Genomic DNA, 26,626 nt, shown 5'->3' on the forward strand with positions numbered 1-26,626 from the left:
ATGTTACTGCCCTATAGTGTCACCAGTCCTTTCTGAGCAGCTGAGAGTCCCAAAAGGCCATCACTGAATCAGCTCCTGTCACAGAAATATTCAGCAGGACACAGCATGACAACTAGTGATGTCAGCTGCCCTGAACCATAAACATTTTGAACTATTTCAGTACAATGGAAAGTTGTGGGAGGGAGAAAGAAAAAGAACAGGATAAAAATAGCCAGTGTGGCTCTGAAGAGCATTTTGCCTATAATCCCCTTTCTCTGCATACTGTCCTCCCTCCCTTCTCTTCTGCCTGTCCCAGGCTTTTGCATTAATCAGATTAGCTAGTGTTAAACAAGGCTCTTCTAATTACTTTCTAATACTGTGAACTGGACTAAATTATTGAAAAATGTTTCTTCCTAAATTAGAATAAAACAGGATTGATTTTCTAAATATTTGCTTTAGTCCGGCTGATACATGCAAGCACAACAGCTGTCTTCAGCCTCTGCTCCTACCCATCCAAGTCCCTCCCAGTTCATGAACAGAAGACAACCTTGCATAATCACCTGAAAACCAGAATACAGTGTCAGAATCAACCTGGTTTCTTCCTTATCTTGCTATGAATTGAGAAGCACAGAAGGGATTTAATTTTTCAAAAACTGTTAAGTGTTGGCTATAAAAGCACATAGCAGCATCCAGAATGCCAACTCAAACTTGCTAATTTATCCAAATGCAACAATCATTATCATCCTATCACTGAAGACAAATAACTACACTCTTGAAAAGTGCTTACCCAAAAAACAGTGGGGTTGGTTGTTTTATTTTTAGTTGGTATCCAAATCAATGCCTGTACAATGCTGTAAAAAGGGAGGCTCTTAAGAGAAAGGGGAGGTTTAACTTATCTATTTCCACACTCATCCAGGACAGTGTGTACATATAAACCATACTGTAATTTATCAAAAGATGTTAGACCGCGACATCACAACTCTGTAGCCTGCATCATTCCTCTTTCCTGCCACTGTATCCCTGATTAATAGTCAGCTATCTCAGAGTGACTCAGTTTCACTGCAGACTTAAAAGGAAACACACAGCCCAGGGAGCTGCACAGGCAACAGCCTCTGAAAATCTCCAGCACAGGACCCAAAGTGTCACAGCACTGCAAACACACTCGAGCATCTGCACCAGGACTCAGGCATTGGCACAGGCAGTGAATATTTTGTCCTGAAACCAGCAGCGTGTGGCTCTGGAAAACGCTTATGGCTGGCTCTGTTATCCGCTAGAACCAAAGAAGGGAGAGATCCCGAGTATTCCTTCCACTTGTGCTGCTTGAGGCCAGTAAAATGCAGATCTCTGCAAGGAAGCCAACAGGAATCCATGGTGTCACAAAAACTCGGACAATTAATGAAATAATGCTAAAAAACACAACAATATTCCAAGTTTTGATACTCTTCGCCCCTTTCCCTGTCCACATCTCTGAAGAACCCCAAATCATGGAAATCAAAATAACAAAAACCAGAAAAACTGCATCCATTTTAGGGTTTTTTTTCTCCCTAATTATGGGCTAAAAAATAGCACAATTCCTTATAGAAAAGGGGGAAAAAATGACATTAACGTTTCAAAAACACATTAAGTGAAATGAAACTAAATAGCCTTAATTAAACACCATGTTAAGGAACTTCTCAGTTATGCTGTAACTAATTTAAAGGGGAGATGACACTTTTCTACTGGTGTCTCAATTTTTTTTAATCATTACGAGCACACAGCCTTGGTCCCATCCCTGAAGTGTTAAACACAGTTTACTAACCAATATGATGAAAGATACAGCATCTCCAGAGTTCTTCATAGCTGAATCACTAATAATTTAAAAGAGCAATAAACCTAACTGTGGCTTTCATAAAACATTAATTAGAAAGACTGAGAACACATCTGTTGCTTTTGTTATATTTTGTCCCCCTTTCTGGTTCAGCTGTCTTTTCCCCACGCTCTCCCAAACTCTTCTCAGGTTCTCTGGACTGCTCTTATGAAGTCTTTCTGCTTCCTCACACCTCCCTCGTTTCCTCATATATTGATTCTTCCTCTGGCAGCTGTTACTACTGACGTGAGGCACACACAGTACCCAGCAGGCAGGAGGAGCTGGACCTAACTAATGAGAACAACTTGCATGTTAAAAGCTTCCAGTGTGTTAGTTGTAACTACTCGCACTCAACACAAATAACACAACAAATCTGCTGTGCAGGAAATCAAACTGATTAAGTATTGTACACGAACAACTGAGCTTTATAATTCACAAGCAGGAGAGAGATGAGAGTGGAGGCAGTTTAGAGCGAACACAGGCTTTCTATCCCTTGTCCATTGTGAATTTCTGCAATTCCTTGGCAGGCTGTGGAAGGCTGGGAGGAAACTGTGATCGTGATAGTTCCCAATTAGGCCTGAGAAAAGCGCCTAAAATGCAGAGGGGGCTGCTCATAACACCAGGCTATGCACAAGCAAGATATCCTCGGATCTCATCAACAAGCCACTGGCAATGGCCTGATCAACCCAAGAAAATTTACTCCATACAGAGTTTAGCATTGTATAGACTGCAGAAAACTCAAGCAGCAGTTTCAGGTGGCCAAGGTTAGAAATGGTATTTGATACCTTTGCAAGATATTACTGTAATTTGGGATACATCTCATTTAACTTCTCATGACTACAATTTAAGTATTACCATGAGAGGTGGTCACTATTGGCGTGGCACTGCACGTCTGCAATCAAACACATGACATTTATGGTCCCTGTTCTTTTCTACCAACAATAAGGTGGATGAAGCTCAGCTGTGCGTTCCTATGTTCAGAGAAATCCCATCCCAGCTGTCACCAACAAGCCACCATTTTTGGCCTAAATGAGGTCCCATGTGGTTCCTTCTTCCACCATCACTGACTGGGCTCACACTTTCTGAAGCACTAATATCCCATTTCTGCAAAAAGGAAACTTTGATTGGATGTAGTATTTACCTGGCTCCTCACCGGCGCGTGCTTTCACACTTTACAGAATAGGATGAGTTTATGTTTTACAGAACAAAGCAAGATGACATAACACACACAAGGGCAGATAAGGCATCTGAAGCAGATTCAAGAGGAGAAATAAGAGAACCAGTCTGGCATCTAAAGAAAGGTTTTGTGACTTCACATTTCTCTCTAACCACGAGCAAAAGGAGATAACCAAAACAAAAAGACACATTAAAAGAATGTTCAGCTACAAAACAGTAATCACTCCCATCTAGTAACAGCACAACAAAATAAAGTTATGCTAATTCATGAGTCCAAAACATTTCATGGGTGACATTTTCCTGCTTTCACAACAGTTTTATAGAACACACCAAAAATAAATCTCAGAAGAAAAGCAAAATTATGCACAATTTCTACACTTACTCCAGTAGTAGGAGAAAGGCCGAGGTTAATGTTCCATTTTTTAAAAAGTGTGCACCAAGCAAATCAAAAATATATGTTTCATTGCTAAATCACAGGAACTTACCTACACTTTAAAATAAACTGCCATAGATGCTTAACAAAAGGTTTGGCAATTCTTCCCCACAGAGGCACCCATCTATTTACATCTGGGAGTGCTGCCAGTAGAACAGCTACCAAAAACTTCAAAAGCTTCACATCATGAATAGCAAGTCGCTGGCCAAAGGACTTTATGATATGCCCAGCTGTGTAACACCATATTGAATTATAGACACTTTACCCCCAAAAAATGCAAAGGGACGTTGAACTTGTTAAAAAGCTGAAGAGAAACCTCAATTCCTTAAATTAATGTTTTCTACGGGAAAGAATTTTAAATAGGGGGAAAAAAAAATTCAACCAACCAACTGCACTACGGGATATTCTGAAGAACAAATCTAAGCAGCTCTTGCCACCAAGGCTGCTTCACGCTCAGCGAACTCCTCTAGCTGAAGTCCCAGCCAGAGCCCAGCCGCTTTGTGATCAGAACATTCTGCTTTAATAAATGGCTCCCTTAAACTCGCTTGGGGAGAGACATGAGTCAACAGAGGAAGAGAGGGATAATGTTTCTGTTGACAAACATTTAACAATTGGCAACAGACAGTAGAAAACGGGGACGAACGAAAGCTTGCCAAATAAAGTTATGCTGGAGGAACAAGGCTCCTTTTTGGAGTGGCACTGTAACACTCCACAGAAAAATATCTGAACATAACGAAAAAAAAAAAAGCTGCAATTGCTGAAGAACGAGGCTCCTAATCCTAATATTTGTGGTGACGTTTTTCCCTGCCAACCAGAACGGGTCAGAACTCCTCCGAATCAAATTACTGCACATCCTTTGCCAAAGAGTCTGGTTTTGGTCTCAGTAGTCATCCACGTCTCAGTGTTCACACAAGCCCTTCTGAGCTGCATGAGCAATTTTTCCCCCTCATCTTACAACATTTCTATGGAAAACTTGCCAAAGCCTATGTAGCATCTTGGTCAGACTCCTTATTCAGGCAAGCCAGGACCTTCGCTGTGTGCTTACGTCCTGGAAACTCAGTTCTCATATGAAAGGGCAAACAAAACCCGACTGCCGTACTGAGAGTGAACAAATGTTCCTCTCCAAGCGCTTGCTGCTGTTCCAACTTCAGCCTTCCCGATCGCTACACAAGCCCCGGAGGGAGCCAAAAGCAGCCTCCCTCTCTCCCTCCCTCGTGCAGAGAGGAACGGGGCTCAGTGGCCCCGGAGTTTCCCCCGAGCTCCAGCCCGCTCCTCTCCCGGGATGCGCCGTGGGCAGCCGCCCAGGCACGGCCGGACCCGTCCTTACCGCAGCACTTTGCCCACCGCCTGCAGGACCATCTTGCAGCTTAATCCGGGCTTGGCACTCTGGGCGAGCACGGGCCGTTCAGCGGGAAGGCTGCAGTGATCCCCCACCATGGTACGGCGGTGCGGAGCGGAGCGGCGATCGCGGCTCGCTCGGCCCGGGCTCCCCGCCGCGTCCCGGCCGCCCGCCCCCGCCGGCCCGGCCCCGCCAATGGCGCTGGGGGCGGGCGGTGCCGCGGCTCCTCCGCCCGCCCCGCCCGGCCCGGCCCGGCCCGGCCCCGAACCGGCCCGAGCAGGGCCCGGCGCCGCCCCCGCGCCCCTGGGCGCTGCGGCCGCACGGGCAGCGCGGCCCGGCCGCGTTCCACAGCCCGGGCAGCGCCGGCACGGGACAGCGCGGCTGCCCGGCACCGGCACCCAGTGTACAAGCCTCTGCCCCGCTTTTCGGCAGCCAGAATAAGCAAGGCAAAGAAGGACGGGGCCTGACGGAGCAGGACACGGGGCAAACGTCCTGCTTTGCTGTCTGCACTACGGGCCCGTCCGTAATGGGGCCAGGCTGGGCTCCCGATGAGAAACGGGAATAATGATGCCTTTTGTGAGCAAGGCTTCGCGCTGCTCTCAGTACTACTCTGTGTGACACACAAGGGCATGGGCGACCAGAGCTACAGACAGCCTTACACAGCGCATAGCAGACCAGCAGTAACACCAAGACCTTTATCAGAGACACTTAAACAGAGGAAGGGTGAAGAAGGCTAGAAACAGCAAGAGATGACTTGCCCTTGTGAGCAGAGTTAAGAGCAAGCACTTGGGTAATGGTCCTCAGTGTCCCCAAACATTGTGACCCACGTTCAGTTTTGCCTGGATAAACCACTCGGCCCTGCGTTTTCCTAAGAGACATTAGAAAGGCACTGTATGTTCAACTCCTTAGCCATGGCATGTAAACACCAGTCCACACCCCTTTTGGACAGGCAGCTGTACCCATGGGTTGCACATGGAGCATTTAGAGCTAGGTCACTACAAAAAATGTGACAGGTGTGGAATAATGTGACCTAGACCAGAAAGCCTTGAGGACATTACTTATTCTGACACACTGAAGCCTGGCCCATGACATCTCAGAGAAAACAGTGGGTTTGCCACTTTTGTACACCCGCAAGACTGGCTACAATCGTAAGGGGCAATTCCCCATTCGGAGCATAGCCAAGTGTTACAGTTTGTGTACTGAACAGGCATCTTCCCTATAAACAGAAGGCCAACAGGCTTGTTGAATTCAGCTTAGCACAGTGACACTGCTGCTGCCACCAACCCAGCATCACCTGGTCAGAGCAGGCGGGAATGTGGCTGCTGTTTGCACAAACCCAAGGAACTGCAGCCCCGTGATGCAACCCGAAGGAAAAATGTGCTGCTGCTCAGTCCCAAAGCATCTACCCAGGCAGGGGTGTTTGTCAGCTATGCACTTTGAGTTGCATGTCCAAGTGAGGCCTCCCCACCCTTGTGAAGCAGGAGGTATTTTGATTCTCACTGCACAAGCAATCCACTTAAGATGGAGTTTTAATGACTTCACTGATAGCACACAGGAAGCCTGCAGCCGAACACAGTTCAGTTTTCCACACTGAATCCTGGCACTTCATGCAGGAGATAATCCAACCCCTGAAAAATCTGATGCTCTGTCAACCTTTCCCCCCAGTAAGAGCAACTTGTGACAGTAACATTACAAATCAAGAGTCGTGGCTGATGGAGGAAAGGCACCTGCCGTAAGGGCAGCTGCCCTCGCTTTGTCCACCAGTGAAATCTGCACGGAGAGTTTGGTTTGTTAAAGAACCACCTTAAAAACAACAAGCCTGTGATATAAAGCAGCTTAAGTTTTAATAAAAGTCTGTCTATCCAAAGTAAATTAAAGAAAAAATCCAGGGGTAAAACCAAAATAAATACAGCTCTGTGGTATTACAGTTGTATTAGGAAAGTTAGCCTCTCCGTGACTCTGACTGCAGAACAGTCGCTCTTCAGAGATGAGGGTCAGTGATCTCACACAGGTTAGGAACTTATCCTCTTCTGGTAAAACCAAAATATTGATTGAAACACAACTTTCAAACCTGATCACTTTTTACTTTGTTGTAAATAAATGGCCTATTTGTCTCTTCTGGTAGCTTCCACATCAACCTAGCATTTTTCTTTCCCTTTCCTCAACCGTATGTCTCTGTGGCACCCATTCAAGTCTTTTCCCCACCTATCAGTTTCCCTCTGTTCAAGCAGCATCCTCTGTTTAGATCAACTACATGCTACAGTTTACCTGTAATAAAGATTTTATGCAACTTGTGGGAAAACTCATCATCCCTAATGCTTCAAAATAATAAAAACCACATTATCATAGGAAGCACAACTTAGGCATGCACACTTTATTTATATGCTATCAACAAAAATAATTTAAACCACATGTGCAGTACAGATTCTTACAACTTTGACAAGATTTAGAACACACGTGCAGACAGAAATGGGTTTGAGAGCTGTTTCATCCAGAAAGAAGAGTACTCCATCTACATGGAGTGTTTATTTGAACACAGCTGCTGGTCTGATCTCCACCTATGCATATTCTGAAGGATGCATATCTACACTTCCTTAAGGGTGTGTCGACAGCCATCTGAAATCCTGCCTATTTACATTCATCAGAAGTCTCTTTTTCACTTGCTTCCTCAACATTCTCTGCATGTAACAAGTGTGGCATCCGACCTCAGTCCAGCTGTGCTTCAGCACCGGTGAAGTGCTTCTAGCAAGTGCCGATCCCACCAGACAGGCAGCGTTGTGTATTGAAATCGTCACTAAACGTTAGCAGAAATACTGTGAATGGACCTATAGACAGCTTCACCGCTTGTACTGGCTCTACAAACACATAAGCAAAACAGGGACATCACCAGAGGCACAGAGGAAGGGCAGAGCAGGGCACTGGGAAGAGGGGAGCCCCATTTCTCCTCACTACATGTGCTAGCAGCACACTGATGGAAAGCTTTCTACACTGATCCCAACTACCAAGCCAAGGAATGATATTTATAAATTTTATGAATAACGCTTTGTATTTATAATGTTGTTACAAGCAGCAGTAAACCATTATATACTTATTTGCCCCTTTTACCATTCCATAAAAAGTACATGTAAAGCAGCCACCACAGGGATGTATACTGGTACTTGGAGGTTGGCAAAGAAAGCAAGTTGTATTCAACCCAGACAAACAAACAATGTCAAGGGAGAAAAATGAAAAAGAAAGGTACAATTCAGCATTTATATTCATAGAAATGAAGCCTTGTAACATCAGACTGTAAAAACCTGTTTTAAATTAAGCTTAAGTTTATTGTGTATCCCTGCCTGACATATAACATTTCAATTCTGCAAGCTCATTAGTTCTTTTGTTTGACTTCAGTGTGCCCTCATACTACCTAGCCAAGTAGCCTTTCCAGTTACCTCACAGCATACTCCCAGGTGTCTAGAACCACTGAAAATCAGCAGTGAGAACATTTTATCCTTTAGCTTGTTTCTAAGCTGTATTTATACTGAGATTGCATTTGCTCTCCATTTTGTCATCCTCACATAGCAGCAGATGGCACGAGCAGCTCCGCTCAGTATCAGCACTACAGGGCATGGATTTGGGACAGAAGACAACCTGAAGACAAGTTGTCTCAGTCTCAAAAAGCAGTTTGGAGTGGTCAGAGTGAAGGGGAGAAATAGATTTTAAAGTTATGCGTTCAGCTCCACTCTTGAGATAGTAGCAGGAGCAATAGGTCTTCTGGCCACAGTGTTGTGACACAAGCCTTATCAAAGTGGCCACACACAGTGCAGAAGGTTTGTGCATAAAAGACTGGGCTCAAAAGCATCCCATTTGTAAGTGACAAGGTGCCTACATTTGCTGCTTTTCTGAAAACTCTGAAAATAATGACAAGTCAGTGCCTATCCTGCCATCATCTTTGGCTACATCAATACTATGGGGTGTTTTTTGTACAAGAGGCAGAGAGCAAAACATGGTACACAATATTCTCACCTCCTCCATAACATGAGAAACAAAATCATTTGCAGAAAGAAAGGGAAATTTGCTCAAAATATCAGTGAAGCTCCATTGGGAACTCAAAAAATAATATATTAAGGCTTTTTGGAAAGAATGCACAAAATGAAAAGAACCAAGGGTTCATCAAATACCACTTTACTTAGTAAAAAAAAAGAAAAAAGTGCAAAGGAAAAGGAAAGAGTGCTGCTGTATGTACCAAACAGAGAAATCATGATCTCAAAGGTATTGTATTTCTGACAAGTGTGTAGGTGCATCTATTGTTCTAAAATCCCAAATGTCAAGTTAAACCAGGTTCAGAAAGTGTGTATGGATGAGATGAAGAACATGAACGTGTTGAAGGAAGAAGCAATAAAAGCAGCTTAACAAGAGATACTCAACTCTCCCAGCACTGAACTGATTCCTGAGCACTATTAATAAAGGATGCGATGATCACACTCAGATTCCACATGAAGAGAGAATCTGAAATAGAGAACAGAGTTCATTTTTATCACCTGCACTTCAGCCAGTCCTCCTGAGTCAGCCCACCTAAAATGACAGAAGTCCTCTGAAAACACACACTGAAAGGACACTTGTTTCCTGTGCAGCTGTTCAGGCAAGTTTGTGGCAAGCAGATTCTGACTCTAGAATTGCCATAGAGTTGGAATGAAACATCACATTAATTTAGTTTGTAGAAACCCTGAAAACATGCCACTATATGTAAAAATAATTTCTCTTATTAAAAGTTATTCTGTAGGCAAGGTCTAATGTTATTTCATTCTGCTTAAAGCTTCCCCTGTTTCCAGCTGCAGAGGTTCTTTGCTTTATGTACTTAGTACACCATCCTATGGCAGCCTATACAGTACCTTCCCTACAGAGTTCATTCCAGCAGAGTAAATACCACCATGGCACAGCCTCAGGAGGCAGAGGGTTCCCTCTTTCCAATTTGCAAAACAATATACTTGGCACTACTATATACAGGAACAACAAACTGGAAAATATTTGCAAATAAAGAGCTCAAATTCATCACCCTCATAAACTGTCTTCCATAGAGACAAAGTGTGCTTAGCAAAAGCTTAGTAATAGCTCCAGGTGACACTGGGGCTGGAGTGACATGCAAAATGAGTCTCTGCGAGGGTGAAATCCCTTTTTTTCTTTTGGTGGGGAAAAGGCTGAGAAAAAAACACAAATAACTGAAGGTGTGCCACTGAAGCTAATGCATTTATCATTCTGAGTGTCCAAAAATGTCTTTCAACACGTGCATCTCCAAGTAAGTCAAAGGAAGAAGCCTTATTAAGCAGAGTACCTGCTTACAGCACACTGAAAGGACTGAAATGCTGAATTTCTACCATTGCAGCTGCTGTTAGTACTTTCCCAGAGATAATACAAGTGACAATTTCATCTCATATTTAACCATTCCTTTTTTTTTTCCTTGCCCTAATTTTAAAGTTTAGCTAGGCTGCACTCCAGGGAAGCATTAATGCAATATGCATTTGATACAGAAAAGCTAAAATGAAAGACTCCTGTTCTTTTCCTCCCCCAAATACACTGGACCTCAAGCTTCATATAAAGAGGTAAAACTTCTAAAACTTGGCTAAGAAGTTCTCCCCAGGGATTGTTTAACATATTCAGAACTACTTGCTACATATATACAGAACTCTCCCTGTAAGTTTTACAACACAACTACTGTTTCTACAGACTTGGATAAATATGGCATGAAAAATAAAATCCTAATTGCAAATTGGCACAAAACCCTAGGCTAAGGAGTCAAAGGTGTAATCAGCACAGGAAAGGAGGGTATCTGTGGCAGCACTGTTATTGGTCAGGACTATCTATGCTTGGGTGGGAAAGACACAGAAGGAAAAAGGGGAGATGCTGGGAGTGAACTTGTAGAGTTTTCCCAGACAGATGGAGAGACACTAAGGAAATAAAACTTTCCCTCCTTTTTGGTGCTAAGAATGGCTTCATTTCAATACAGTAAATGATTTTATCTGGTAATGTCACATTTAGATGACAGCACAAGGAAAAAACAATTCATTAAATAAGCATGAAATTTATTCTATGAGATTTTTCCCCAGGCATGCATTACAAAATATAACACACAGAGCTTACATTATGTAATGAGAAACTATTTGTTGCAATTCCTGGCATTTACAGAATAACTCCTTAGCTACTACTTCTAAAGAGCAGGACCACAAAATCCAGGCGTCACAAAATTAACTTGGTTCACGCCCAGACCAGTGTACATTTGCATTCCACACTCAACACAGAGATGCTTCATCCAAGCTAATTTGATTTCTTAATTCTGCTCAGGCCCAGCACAGATCAGAGCAACAGCAGGCCAGCATAGATTTAGCCATGTAAACAATGTCATAAGGTTCCTAACCTCCAACCTGAAATAGTTCAAATTTATTATCCCGGTGAAGAACTTTCCAGCAGCAAATGTGTAAGTGCGAGCAGGGTTTGCACTGGGGCAGCTCAGCCCAGAGGAGGGGCCACTTCCAGGGCAGTAAAACCTGTTTGGTCAGGGTGTGTGCTGGAGATGGACACTGGGATTCACACAGACACACACACCAAGGCTTTGGCACAGCTCAAGTTACACTGCAAAGCTTCCACAGTTGTGGAAGTAAAAGCGTGAAGATCTTGTCTTTGAGGAATCCTCAAACCTCACATACTGCTAAGTATTTCAAGCCATTTGAAAAAACATTAACAATTCTTATTCAGCATGTCAAACGAGAGATTTGCAAATTTACTGAAGTTTTATTCCTGATACTTGGCTATAGTAAAAAGCTTGTACACAAGAAGCCATAACACCCTCACAGCAGAATCTTGGCTGTGCTGCAAAAGAGCTCTGCTGTATGTGGGACATAAATACTTACATAGCTACAGCCACACAGGATGCATAGCACGAGTAGCCTGCTTGGTGTTTTCCCAAAACTTCTTACACAAATACAGCTAGTTTTCATGCTCTGATTTTTCTGAAGAAGAAAATGGCTTTAGAGCTGTTCACTTACCCATTTGATTTGAATACTTTGATGGTATTCAAAAATTTACAAAATCCAACATGATCATATAGTCTTGAGACCAAATCTCTCCTACAAATTCTGGACAGATTTGGACAAAGAGTGGTAGAATAATACAATATAAGGTTAAGGCTACCATACATGTTTTTTCAGGTTCTGCACGAATATATTCTGGCCTAGTTTAATGAGGAGCTGGTAGAATAAAAAAAGGTTGGTAGAATTAAAAAAAACACAGGATTGTTGGGTTGTATCATGTTCATTGTTTTTAACATTTCTTCAAAAGCAAGCTAAGTCACCGAGGGAAATCATGGCACTAGTAAAAAAAACCTAAACCACCCAAAAGAGGAAAATTTATAGAAAACATCACTTTATACAAAGATAATACAAAACAGAAGTACTTGAATTATCTCAAACCATCACAAGTTTTCACTTTAGGCTCAGAATATTTGAGAGTTGTTTTTTTAAAAAAAAACCTCCTGGAAGCCTACAGAGGTCATGAAAGGGTCTACTTCTAACAGAATTGCCTTCCAAACTTCACTAGATCATCACTCTGCATGACACAAGTATTCTTATGACTCTGACTGTGCTGGAACACCATAAAATAAAGGAAATTTATCCAACTCTCATCTGATCAAGGAAGAAGTTAGAATGTACAGTGGAGTTTAAGCCAATCATGGGGAAAGAGACAGGTTTAAAAATAACTCCATTAAGCACATATCTATCATTGAGCAACTGCTGTATAGGAGGCTTTTCAGATGCTGTCTTGCTTAAAAAAATCTCCATTTTGCCTAGAATTTGTTCTATGGCTACACTTAACACCTTTCCCCCCATAGTCCATTACAACACTTGAATGGATGTTTATTTACTAGGAAACAAAAGCACTGGCTGACAGAAGAGCTTTGCTGTTCTAGTTAGACAAGATTGCCATTTGTCATGTTTTAGTAATGCAGTAAGAAAATTAGCCTTGCCTGCTCTCAGACAAAAGAAAAGTCACACTTAAGGTACTGGACAGAAACTGTGGAAAGGATATTACTGTGTCTACCAAGACCATTCTGTATGAACTTTGCCAAATAAATCTCTTGCCCAGTTCCACAGCCAAAACCAAAGAAATTACTATAATCTACATTTTTCATTTCTTGCTTTGCATACTTTCCCTGAACTATTTGCTTGCAGGACTTTGTCAATATCAATATGTACTGAGACTACAGCATCAATGGATAATTATGTCAAACTACCGTAATCCCTACTTAGCTACTGAGAAATACCATTACCATGAACATGGAAAAAACATCTTTTGCAATTGCTTGATGAAAATTGCTTCATGACTGGGAAGAAGCATGGAAGCTTCAGTGTTACTGCAAGGATGCACAGACAGGTAAGGAATATAAATATGTATTTTTATATTTATGTATATATAGATCTCAAAATTTTACCTAAATTCAGTGATAACACAGTACCTAAAACATTTCCACCTTTTTCTAGGCTTCTCACTGGAAATGGAACACTAGAAGATGCATTCATCCTGCATATTGAGCTGCTTCTACAATTTGAAGGAATATTGTGTGCATCAAGAAAATGTGCTCCAACACACAGTAAGTGAACCTTTCCCTTTAACGTTCTGCTCTAAAAACAGAAAAAAACTGAGCAAAATACACTGTGTTCTACCATGCAAATAGCAACTTCCCTGCATAATTATAGTGCATTTTGCTGAGAATTGCATCATGACTAGAATACTACCAAGAGGGCAAACATTTAACCACTATTCTTAGTTTGTTAGAAAATTTTTCCCACATTACATAAACACGTACACACCCAGCAGCACCATCAATCTTTTCATTGTTTTTACTTTAGTAGAGGAACAGTTATTTTTCATTTCAGTAGCTTTATTTTTATTAATGTTATGAAACAGGTATTAAATTTGCTCCTTCAGCTTTCTTCACTCTTATTCTTCCTTTGTCTTTACCACAGTTGCCTAAACTTTCTGTACTGGCATGCTGATTTCAAAAAAATCCTCAAAACTTCAGTAAAAGAATTCACTTCTAAAGGTGTATTGAACAGAAGAAGAGTGTCAAGGAGATTCTCTTGATGTTTTGTAAAATGAATGTGTGTGCACAGCTGACAAAAGCATAAATAGGATGTATTATCAGGATTGCACACACTAACCAGAAGCAGCAAAACTAAAACATAGCAGGTTATTGAAAACATCGTTAAACTTTGCAAGCTCTTCCATATGTTGACTAGAAGTAAGAACCATGCAAAATTCCTCTGAACAGATGCAGTCTTATATAATTTTAATTCTAGACATATCTCTGACAAGGAGTCAGCCAGTTCAGGGTAACCACACCTGAACAAGTCCTGTTAAAAGAAGAGACAACAGCTAAGAATTAAGCAGTTCAAAAGCTAACATTGGTATAGAGTCCATATTTAAGCATCTGATTGATTTTATGTCAGAATTCAGTTTTTCATTTCTTGGTCTGAAGGGTGCTAAAATACAGAATATATTCTGCTCCCAAATGCTCCAAAACAAAAAGGGTATGGTATTCTAACTCTACGAGGTAAAATAAATCCTCTATTTTCTTCCCAATACATGTTCCATTTTTATACAAAGAATAAATAGTCAACTAAATAAAATTTTTGAAAATAGTTCTTTTATCATAAAACAATATACTTGTTGCTTTTACTGATACAACATTCAAAACATTGCTACTGTTGTTTCTGAATGTAGTAAAAGATTTTATTCCACAAACTAGTCTTTGCTTTGTTTGCATATGCAAGGTGTTCATGCATATTTGGAACCTAACCAGAGCTATACTGCTTGCATGATGATTCTTGTATGAGGGATCTTGGTTCTTGTCTTTCCCTAATAACAAATTCATAAAGAAAATTCTAAAATGCTAGCTGAAGTCAGTATTCATATCCATCACAATGTGGGTGCATATCAAAGCATACAGCAGACAGAAGTAATACCCCTGAGAAGTGACATCCTGCTGCCAGTGCAGGCAGGGACAGACACCTCCTGCCCTGTAACCCCAGGCCTGTCCACAGCCCATCAGATCCTTTTTGTGTGCCTGATGGCAGAGGGAAGGTTTAGTGTTAAAGAAAGATGTTTACTTCCCATGCCAAAGAAAAGGGACAAGTAACTCTGCTTCACTGTCCAAGGATTTAGAGAGTCCTTTGGAAAACAAGGCTCCTCAGATAAAACTTGATCTTTTTACCAGAAGAAGGAATGATGTAGGTGTTAGCAGCAAGCAGGTCATGTACAACTCCTCTGATCTTTCACCTCCCATGGCTACTGCTTTGTCTTCACCAATAATGGTTTGTTGGGGTTACAGAAGTTGTAAAGACAAGACAAAATGTGCAAGACTTAGCTTAAAGTTCATATAAAGACAAGATCTGTCAGGTATAATCAGCATTGCATGCCCCTTCGGGGGGTTCAGTTGATCTGTTTTAACCGTGTAGATAAAATCAAAAGCTGTGTCCCCACTACAGTTTTTACAGCTTATATATTCTAATTATTTCATAATGAAAGCAGACACTTTTTTGCTCGAAGAAGGTATTTTGCCCACACCAATACAACAAGTTAGCAAGGAGCTGCTACTGCAGACACAGCACTTCTGAGCAAACCTGTGCTCTGCACACGCATTTTAGAGTCACCTCTCACCCATGCCTCTGAGCTGTCCAAGTAAAACAAGCTATACTGGTAAAATAAACACATTTTGCCAATAAGTACACTTGACTTTGTTCCAGTGCAGGTGTACTCTCAAAAACCTTCTTCATACCCCGACCAACAACGCCAGAAGACATTTGGAGCAGTGTCAAGACTTGGAGGGTAACGCCCAACTTTTCCACCCAGTGATTCACGCGTTTCCTCCAGTGGCATGCCAGGCTCGCACACCACAGAACCTACCCAGTGCTTCCCTGAAAAGCCTGATTTACTGGGATTGCACAAACCAAAGGCACTGCACGTGCAGGGGATGCTGCAGCCACCTACCTGCTGCTCAGGGGCCACAGAAGACACAGCCAGGGCAGGGTGGCTGCCCCATGTCCAGAGGTTCTTTCCCGGGGAAAGCAGGGACAATGAGGTCCAGGCCACAGAATGAGCTCCCAGACCCGGGGATGCTCGGGTACACTTTCTGCCAGCACACCACAGCAACCAGAGCGGTTCTGGGGTCAGAACCAGCCTTTAGTTCTTGTCTGCCTTTAATCTAGTTACCCTGCGCTGAACCCAAAGCTTCATTAGCCTAAAGCACACCTGCCAAAAAGGCATCTGGCTTCAACTTGTGTATCAGACAAGGAAGAAAAATCAGTTATTTTTGTAGTAATTGGTTTCAGTGGTTGATCACATCCATCATTAAGCCACACATCCTTTGACTATTTGAAACCTCCTTGTTTTAACATCCATATTTCCAATTATGATTGCCATCCTTTCTCTGTTACAGCTTTCTTCTCCCTTTCTTTAAACTTCATTAGTTATATATTATATTCACCTCTTGACTTCTGAGTAATTAAAAAAAAAATCTCCTTATGCCTCATTATTAGAAAGCTTTTTTCCCAGTCTTTAAATACTGCAGGGTCTATCTTTCTAATTTAGAAGGTATCAAAATGCCTGCTCAAAACAGTGAAAGCATAACTGCTAAAAAGATCTGAAGTGCTCCTAAAATCTTAATAAGGATGAACAAGCACACAAAATTTCATCTGGACCTCTGTTCCTCAAAAAATTATATAACCTGTTGGAAGCTTTAAAAGTTTTAAGTTTCTAACATTTAGACGTTCATAGAATATTTGCATCCTAAGTCAACAGAGAGAATGCTACTTCTCATTATTTCATCAAGGAAAGAAAAAGCTATTCAATCATCAATTTATTTACATTATCCAGAGAGAAGAGCTATAAATATAACTCCTGTTTTATAAATATTTAATCAGCTTAGTAACAATTAGAATAATTTCATCCCACATGGGTTATACTACCTTTGATTAAATACCTCAAGGAGAAAACAAAAAGGTTGTTTTTCTTGAAATCCCTTTTTTTCCCCCCCCTTTCTCATCCACAACCATAGGGATGGAAGCCACAGTATGGTCATTCAAAATTAGGTTGTAAGAAACAAATGGAGAGTGCACAGCAAAAATGTTACATCCTCCTTCCACATAAAATTATCAATGTGCTGCTTCCACTGTAATCCTTGAATACCCTTGAGCAAAGAGCAGTTATTGATTTGAGCCAAATTACCTGACTCAAGGGACCTGTAGAAGGAGCAGAGAACATGATACAGCCTGAAACTTGAATGAGTTGTCTTATCATCTGCTAATGTGACCATCAGTGTGGAAAGCCACTCAGTTCCACTTTACTGCCCACTGTCTCCACTGTCTTCCTTATTCTTCTTTTCTTACACTCAGAAAGGGAAAATGCCTTCTCCCATCCCTTACCAGGAACCTAATATTGAACATCTTCAGAGAGCAGCAGTGAGAGAACCCAAAGTAAATCGCACCCCCCGATTCCTGCAATCTTGTCCTTTCCCTCACTTAAAAAATGCTACTTTAATGTATAGAACTGAGGAAAGATAACCAACCATACCTGAACTTGCTGAAAAACATGACCCACCCTCACCCTCCCCATAAACACAGTCCATATACTCAAGATCATTGAGGTGCTTGATGGATGAGAAACCCAAGGCTTAAGCAAGTCAGAACTTGCAGACATTTCCCAACTTCTACATGTTACACCTCTGCTAAAAGTGAAAGCTGCAGTCTGCCCTCTCTGGGGCTTCATCTACTGCCTCATTTCTAATTCCAGTCAGTCAGTTTCCAGCAAAACTTGAAAGCCCATGCTCTCTCACCATGCAACAAAGGAAGCCAGATTTTCCTCCTTATACTGTAGACATGTGCTTTTGCACAACTTCTATTAGCAGATTGTTGCTTAAGAGAAACAGACTGGCAGTGAGAAACAGCTCAGCAGCTTGGCATTTGTTCTACTTGTGTAATTCTCCACAAACAGCCTTACATTTCCATGAAGGCAACAAACATCTGCTCTGTACACATACAAATATTAAATAATCCAGAAGCTGCAATGCTGTTCAAAAATTGGCTGAATGGACACAGAGAAACATACTCTGATTCACATTATCATGCTTCAAGACCTAGAGATGAAATTGAGTGAAATTCTAGCAAAGAACAGCACCCAGCTGGCCACCTTCAACAGTTCCCCGAAATGAATGACAAGACCATACAAGAGCAAAAATCACACATAGCTACTTGTCCCCTTGTCCCAAGCTGCCAGGACATGGTGTTAAGTATTGGTGTTGGAGGAAGTCAGAAGTGTTCCAGAATGCAGGAAAACACTTACAGAAATAGAAAGCTGAGACTTGAGAATGGAGAGGTGCAATCCAAGTGGAGCTGTGCAGTGCACACTCATGTATCAGAGAACCATGAGAAAACACAGTGGTTGTGGCACACCATGGTTGAATATTACCAAAACCCAATAATCTCAGTCTTCCAGTTTTCTGACCACCCTTTGAAGGATCACTCTAAGTAAAAACAAAGAAAATCAAGCCTGAGCATTGTCTGAAACTTGAAATGTATAGGAAGCTTGAAGTATGTATTTGGGACAACTAGGGAATTACAGTCCTACGTACAAGATGAAGCATGAAACACTTTGTAAGTATTTTTTAATCCTCAGAGCGGTGTCTGTTTTGAAATTGCATTGCCATATCCCAGTATGTACTTACAGGGGAGCAGACAAATTACAGTTAGTTTTCAAGAACATGACAATAAAAATATTTAACCTGTATTGCAACATAGTTTGTAACACAAACTGCCTCATCACTATCATACTTACTCATGCTGTAGAGCAGATTTACTATTTCTATTTATCAGATTTACTATGAGATTTACTATTGATAAACTACTCTGTGCATACAGAAGTGGAAATTAATTATTTTTATTTCCTTTTGAGAGTGCCATAGTAGCAAAGTTGGAAACTTATTATTCTATTCAGAAATTTGAATACGTGTTGAATATAAAAAGCTCAATTTATTTATTCAGTCCACTAAATTTCTCCAAAACACTAGAAGACATTCTCCCTCCCACCAAATGTTCTTCAGAACTCCTATACTCAGTTCATGTGCTGATGGCCAGAGCAAACTTACACACAACATAACTCCTTTCCAGAGCAAAACAGAGAAATGGGAACTGATAATTCCAAACCCACGTTCTGAAAAACCCAAACCCTTACTTTTCTTGAACCATTTTTAGGAGAGCTTATTCATAGGACTTCCCTAATACACAATGACACGCTACTACTTGCCCTGTATCTGACCATTGTGACTCCATCAGTTGATCACATACTGTGTTATTGACTGCACAGTTCTCCACCAGAGACCAAAATTATGGGGTTTTTGACTTTAAAACACAGCAGCCTCAATTTGTACTATTTTAAATTGGAATGCTGAAATAGGAATAATGTTCAATATTTAAGGCGGGAAAAGGCTGAAGCTACTCTTGTTCACAGAATATGGGACAGAAATGGTATAGCTGCTAAAATCTAAACTAATTGACTTGGTTTTGGAGAAACATGACTGCCACACCTACAGATACCCCTCCATGCCAAAAGCAGAATCATTCTGTTGCTATCCTGTACATTTTTACTGTCCTTACAAATTTAGGAGGATTGCAGTCAGAGAAGGCTACAGTTACTTTCTGTGTGGGTTAAGTACATGTTCCTGCTCTGCCACTGTTCCTTGTAAAACCCACTCTTCAAAACTTAATAGCCTGTGACAAAAACTTCTCCATAAAACTGAAAACAAGAGATTTGGGAAGAGAGCCTGGAAGAAAAGTCAGGAAATAATGACAATTTTTGTACGTTTCAAGGACTGGTTCTAAATAGCTTAATAAAAACCACACAGCCAGCTCTTTGTGTCACCTCCTGGCTGGTTTCTGTCTGATCCAAGTGTGCAAGTGAATCCTGGTGAGATGGGCAGTGGGAGAAGGGGCTGTTTCACCAGGGCTGAGCCAAGGGTCTCTCGGAGGCTGCAGCTGTCTGTAGCTCAGCTGGCAGCTGCCGTGGGCACCCAGGCACTGCCTGGCTTTTGTTTTTCAGAACTGGGAGAAAACACATTTCCCCCTCCCTTGTCTGGGAAACAGGAAACAGATTCTTATAAAGACTCTCCCACATACAGACTGGGCAGGAAAAAGGTGGAGTTTGGCAACATTAAGATTTGTTCTTCAAATGCAGACCAGTAATTATTGTAAGGTAAGCGACAGGATGGCTGGGCTTACTAATGTTTACTCACCCTAGTGCTGCTGTTTTCAAATGTATTTATATTTCATGCAGACTTACTCATAAATGTAAAAATCAGTTATTTTTACCTGAGTTTTCAGGTGGTGAGACCCTTGTTCAGTGTTTATTTACTTTACATAAATGCAACGAATGTAAATAAATGTCTTTTTCAATAACTGTACAAGTTAATTTGTCCTTATGAGCCTTATAAAGTGGCTAGACATTTTTATCCATGCTTTATAAACTATGCTGTTTCAAGTGGAGAATACAGCTCCCCAGAGCACAGGAAAGTTCTACACATCCACTTCAGAAACCATAAACCAGTAGTAATATTGTCTTTAGCTCAGGGAGAAAAAAATCATTAGGACAGAAATGTGTGTGGGTTTTCTAGGAAGGTCTCTCTCACCTGTTAATTAATTAAAGTTTGAAAAGACAGATCTCATTGATCAAGTGTGCACCAGGTACACATATTAAAAATTAGTAACAGACAAAGAATTTGTATGAACAGAAAGAAAGTTCTCCACTGAAAAAAAAAAACCACCAAAATGTTGGTTTGACACTATTTGTTATGAGTTACCCAAGAAAAAAGTCCTAAAATACCTGGATTGCATCACATTCGAAGTTTGAGATGTTACTTACCTTTGCAGGAACACCTAACATCCAGACTACTCAGTGTTAGAATGCTAATCTGGATGGGAATCCACCTCTCTTTTTTCAAAAGTCATATTCCAACCAATGAGAAATTAATTTTTTTAGTGAAAAAATTAAATGAACCTGCAAAAAATCTGATTTCTTTCAGTTCTTATACAACTACCTAAACTTGTGCTTGCCAAGGTCAGGCTCAACAGCTTTTCAGAGCTTACAAAAAATATATATTCTTTTAGTAATCCTAAGTACAGTGTCTTGAGCGCATTACAAAACACAGCACTTAACCCCATAAAAATATTTAAATATGTAGTCAGTGTAATACCTCTTCAGTGTTCTGTGAGCCATCACTCATTAAAAAAATCCTCTCACAAGCTCCATGAAATCAAATTATAATGAAAAAATGATTAAATGCCCCACAGAAAATGCCTTGTTACTGTATCTTGAATACACCCATAATTAAAACTGACTGGGAAGGCAAACACTTGTCTTGAAAAATAATGTGTTCAACACCTTTGAGTAATGTAGCTGCATGACTGCTGTGAAATAAAGCACCCAAACCAATAAACCCAGCAGGCACAGAGTCAGCAGCAGTGGTGCTGCAGCTCCCTCCCATTCAGCAGGAGCCTCTTGCCAGTGTATGAGGTTCCTAATCCTTAGCACCCCTTGGCATCACTGTTGTTCTCTCCCACACAGAGTAAGTTAAAGAAGTCCCATTTTCTTTTAGCTAAGCTGGCAGCAGTAAGCAAAGCGATGGTGTGTGATGCATTGTTGGCAGGACACAGCTCTGGGAATTGGAGACTTTAAAAAAATTCATTAACAGGTTTTGGTTTTGCATTTTCTTCCTTAGCTTAAAAGGGGGTCATGTTCAAGAATCCCGTCAACACAGCTACACCGAAAGAAACTTCAATTTATATCATCATTATTATAGGTATGGTGTGACAGTGGGCATGGGAAGAAAGCATGCTCCCATTCTCTTTCAATGGAAAGCCCCAATTCACTGAAAAATGCTTTTTTAATGGCTACATTTTATACAATTATTCAGTATCCTTTCACAGCAACAACCCATTAAAACCTCTAGTCCTCAGAGAATCTTAGAAGGAAGAAGCAGAAATAAACTGTCCATTGCATATCAAGCTTCTGTATCTGCAATTCCCAGTAACAGGTATAAAAGCTGACAGTTAATTTACTGCCCCTGGTTATTACTAATGAACTATAAATTTGGCTGTTAGTAGTTCTGGTGTAAAACAGATAAATTATATGGCTAGTTTTAATGGGCACTTCTTACCCTGCACATATACAACTTCCATTATAAGCTCTGACCACAGTACATACTCCAGAGAGCAGTTTACTTGTAGGGAGAGAGGGAGGTGGCAGAGAAAGTGCTCCCCCAAAAAATTTAAAAATTAGGCATCTGAAGTATTTTGTTGTTCCCTGTTCTGGCCCCAGATTGTTAATGGAACATCTTTGTAAAAATCAAATGCTGAGATGAGCACTTCCTACCACCAGAGATTCTGTATAAGAGCAAGGACAACAGAATTTGTGTCACCACATTGTTTTATATCCAGAGAGGAGACATTCCCATTAAGTAAGTACATACACTATGGGGGGATTAAAAAAAAAAAAAGAAAAATAGAGGGAGAGAATAATAATACACATACACACACACAAGACCTGCAACAGCACACTCTGGAGCTCTGAATTAAATCTTTGGTTCTGGTAGAGGCTAATAAAATATCCATGAAGAATTGCTGTTAGCTGCATGTAGATAAAGCTATGAGAATGAACATATATTTCTATAAGTTGTTCTTTGATTTAAATATTTCAAAAAGTTGGGAGATAAACTGATCAGGCCAGTTTTAAGAGCATGTATCAAAATAAGCATACTTCTGTGCCACAGTCTGAGTCTTAATCACTTTCTCATATTAAAAAAACAAACCAAAAAATAAAGCAGAAAACTTTTCTAATATGATACTAAAGTATCAAGTGGCATAGAGAACTGCAGTTTCAGAATTACATTATAAAATTATTCTACACTATATGCCCCAGTGATCTATAGAAGGTACACCCCCCCACCCCCAAAAAATAAAATTATATTTAATGTAAATACTTATTTTCTGTTAGTCATCTGCAGCATTCACCATGAAGAAGGCCCAGTTCCAAATCCATATTTGGGAATAACACTATTAATATAACAACAATGACTCACAGTGCAAGTTCTAATGAAATCTCTTATTTAGAAGCATTACATTTATAATACTTTCCCCATATAAGGCTTGCAGTTTAAGTCTTTACACATACATTGTTAGCGAATATAAAAATGCTTAAACTACTTTTGAATGCTCACACATGCAAAAAAAAAGCCAAAGAAAACACACGTGAGATCATAAATCTTGTGTTGTGGGACAGATCCTACGTGCACAGCTAGGCTGAGTATAAAGGGCAATAACTGAATCACAGAATTTGGGTTGGAAGGGACCTTAAAGGTCACCCAGTTCCAACCCCACTGCAATGAGCAGGAAACTTTCCACTAGACCAGGTTGCTGAGAGCCCCATCCAGCCTGGCCTCGAGCACTTGCAGGGATGGGGTAGCCACAACGTCCCCACAATCTGTTCCAGTGCTTCACCATCCTCACAGCACAGAATTTCCCCTCTGTCAATTTTAACCCCTTACTCCTTGTCCTGTCACTACAGTTCCTGATAAAGAATCCCTCTCCTGCTTCCCTGTAGGCTCCTGTCACCTACTGAGAAGCTGCTGTGAGTTCTCCACTCAACCTTCTCTTCTCCAGGCTGAACAACCCCCAACTTCCTCCAAACTACTTTCTACAGTTTTTTCAGCCTGAATAGTTTAAATATTTTAAAGGAAAAAAAAACTCTCAACCATCTATAAAACAAACACCATTCCTGAAGGTGAAGATTTACTCAAAGATCCAGAATTACAATTCTATAATTGGTTTGGTATTTTGCACTGTATTTTGAACTTAGCAAACAAAGTGAGGTGGACAGCAGCAGGATGCATAAATAAGGCATAAATAATGCCAAAATGTCATGGAATTGCTGCAAATGGTAAGCCACAGAGTGACAGGGAGACTGTCAGTCCTGCTGTTTGCTTTCAGGACCCTTGTGTACACCATCACCCTCTTTCTCCAGCTTTTGAAGGCTCCATAACCTTTCCATACTGTTCCTGCAGTAGAGCCAAGAGTAAACAAATGGGGTCTCCCTCAGGCAGAGTACAGGAGTCAGAACCTGCAGGAATGAACCTTCACAGTGGGACAGCAGTGGTCGGACAGAGTCAGAAACCCCTTCTGCATGTGGGAAATGGTGAAGACTGGAATCCTTTCCCCATCATTTGGCTATGCCACTGTGCATAGTGGAATGGGAAACATGGGATGCAAGGGAGTGGAGTGGGAGACTTGAGCAAAGTTATTTTATAAAGGAAATTTCTGCTGTTTATAGCATGACAGTATTTGCCACATTTTGCTTGTCCTCAGGGGCTGTTCTCCCTCTGTACACACCCAGCAGTCAGAGTTGCCTTAGATGTCTACATGCAAACACTACTGAAACACCATCCCTGCATACACTGCAGCAACCCTCCTTGTCCAAAAAGGAGGAAAATAAGAGCATTTAAATGACATGAGAAGCCATCTCACTTTGTAACAGAGGCAGATGAATGAAGATCTCTGTCAGCTTCAGAAAGTGTAGGAGTAAACCTGGAACTAAGTTACAAATGAGGAGAGGGCTATAGCTAAGTACTAAGATACCTCCAGCCAGGCAGAGCTCAGCCAGGTGCGTTTTGTACCTTGGCTTGCATTTTCTGACACCATAAACTATTCTAAAGACTACTCTCCAAAAATGCATTCCCAATCAAAAAAAACCCTGGAGTGGATAATCTATTTTTTGGTCCTAATCTGATAAATTTGTGCTATGCTTTCCAAGGATAACAGTCTGCACTGCTACCCTTAGATTTCCTCTTTTTTCAACACAGAAAATGTAGTAATTTGGGAGGACTGTAAAGCAGTTCAAACAGCTGCTTCTCCTCAGATAAGATATTTGGGTGTTCATACTACCTCAGTCTGCCAGACAAGCTATTTCAACAGGCTTTCATGAGCTGTTTGTCACATCCTTCAAAGATATTTTTCCTGCTGTTGCAATGAGACTTAATAAAAAGGCCTTCTGAAGCAGACTTACTATGTTCTTTCCGATTTCTACTTTTTTGGGCAAAACAAACATGATAGTACTTTCTCTCCTTGGCTTGTTTTACGTCAGTACAAGACGGAAGCACACAAGAAAAACAAATTCTTTTTCAATTTCAGTGCTTGGCTCAAAATCAAAGATCATTAGTTTAAAGCAGTGGCTTGGAGAAGAGGAAACATCTTGGGGCCAACAATATTTTGTATCAGTCAGTGAGCATCCATTAATCATTAAGATATTCCAAAGTATTTTGTCCCCGTCCAACTTGAATTTGTTTCAAGGCAGTGGTTAGTTCTGACTGTGATAATATATAATCACCTTCATGCACACACAGACCCAAGATGAATGCAGGAAAAATCTTTTAAAAATTAAACTCAACAAACAATCCCTTCCATGCAGAGTGGAATACAGAACATTTTTCACAAGGGCCCAGGGCAGTGCTTAACAGAGGGGAGATGTTGAATTATTTGAACTCTCAGGTGAAACATCCATGCAACAACGTCACAAGTTAAACCTTTTGAGAAAATTGAGCAAGTGCTCTTCAGTAGCACATGCACTGAGGTGCTAAACTGCAAATACTGCATTTTCAAAGCTTTCACCCCCACCAGATTTCTGAATGCATGAGCTAGCTGTGCTCTTTTGGCACTTAATGTCCCAGGAAAACATGCCACAGAGCAGTTATTCAGCATGCAGAGTCAGGTAGTCAATGATGAGAAGATAAAAATTATTTAATTAACACTTAACGTTTTAAATTGTGCTACACATTTGTTTCAACAAATAATCTCTTGCACATGCTGTTCAGTTCCATCACTACAGGTTTGGGATGGCCACTGTACAGGAGTTGCAGAGATTATTGCTCAGTTTTAAGACCTATCTTCACACAGCTGACAAGCTCCTGAACTTTCAGACCAAATGTGGTAAGAATTGACAGAATTTGTCAGAATTGACAAGCAGAAGAGGATCATCACATGGCTCTCTGGTCAGGGTCATCGGAAAGCTCAGTGTGGGTGCAATTTTTACCTTGTAGGCTGTTGGTCAGTATTCCCTATGCTACAAGTCAGCAAGCTACCAGTTGTCCAACAGAGGTGTTCCTGTATAACTGAACAATCTACTCACCATGGCAGCAAAGCCTTCCTGCAGAGGGCATGGCAATTGTGCAGGGCCAGCAGAAGGGCACATTTCTGTCTGCACCATTATGAAGGCTATAGGAATGCACAGGCCTGTATTATGATCTAAAAGACACAGGAAGTTCAGATCCCATGACCAAAGTTCAAGCTACACTGAGGTCATATCTTGTGAAATGCAGGCTTGGATTCACACCCTTCCTTAAACTCAAGTCATTGGGAGAAAAAGAGGAAATAGATGTGTAATAAACAATATTTGTTATTTGACACCCTAACAGCCTGCAAAGACTTATACTGAGTATCACCAATTCCAAATGGTAAAGGCACAAGAGAAGTCTAAAGAAGAAACAGCAATTGCAAAGAGAAAACTGATGCTGCAATGATTACAGTGCCAGTGCATTTTTCAGTGTCACTGTGTCACAACACCAAGCAAGTAAAGGAGTATCTCTCAAGCTAAGATGACCTTCAAAAGAGATCGTTTATAGAAAGAAACTTTGCAATGCAAAGAAATACAATCAGCATACAGCAGGATAGCACAGAGCTGACTTAACAACATGCTCAAAGAGATGCTGGCAGGTAAGATTTCTACCTCA

At 41.0% G+C, this 26,626-nt stretch overlaps 1 protein-coding gene across 3 annotated transcripts in view; it reads right to left on the reverse strand.

Annotated features, from left to right (window-relative positions):
• MOB2 (MOB kinase activator 2) overlaps positions 1-26,626 on the reverse strand; it is a 107,563-nt gene that overhangs the window by 24,456 nt on the left and 56,481 nt on the right. The window contains exon 1 of one of the 3 annotated variants that reach the window (XM_033063601.1): positions 4,762-4,931. The exons of the other annotated variants lie outside the window; for them this stretch is intronic. Within the exon in view, the coding sequence (XP_032919492.1) occupies positions 4,762-4,871 (110 nt within the window). The 5' untranslated portion in view covers positions 4,872-4,931. Of the gene's footprint in view, positions 1-4,761; positions 4,932-26,626 lie in introns of those variants that run through there. 3 annotated transcript variants of the gene reach the window in all.

This window comes from Catharus ustulatus, chromosome 6 (genome assembly GCF_009819885.2).
Source record: "Catharus ustulatus isolate bCatUst1 chromosome 6, bCatUst1.pri.v2, whole genome shotgun sequence".
NCBI classification, from domain to species: domain Eukaryota; kingdom Metazoa; phylum Chordata; class Aves; order Passeriformes; family Turdidae; genus Catharus; species Catharus ustulatus.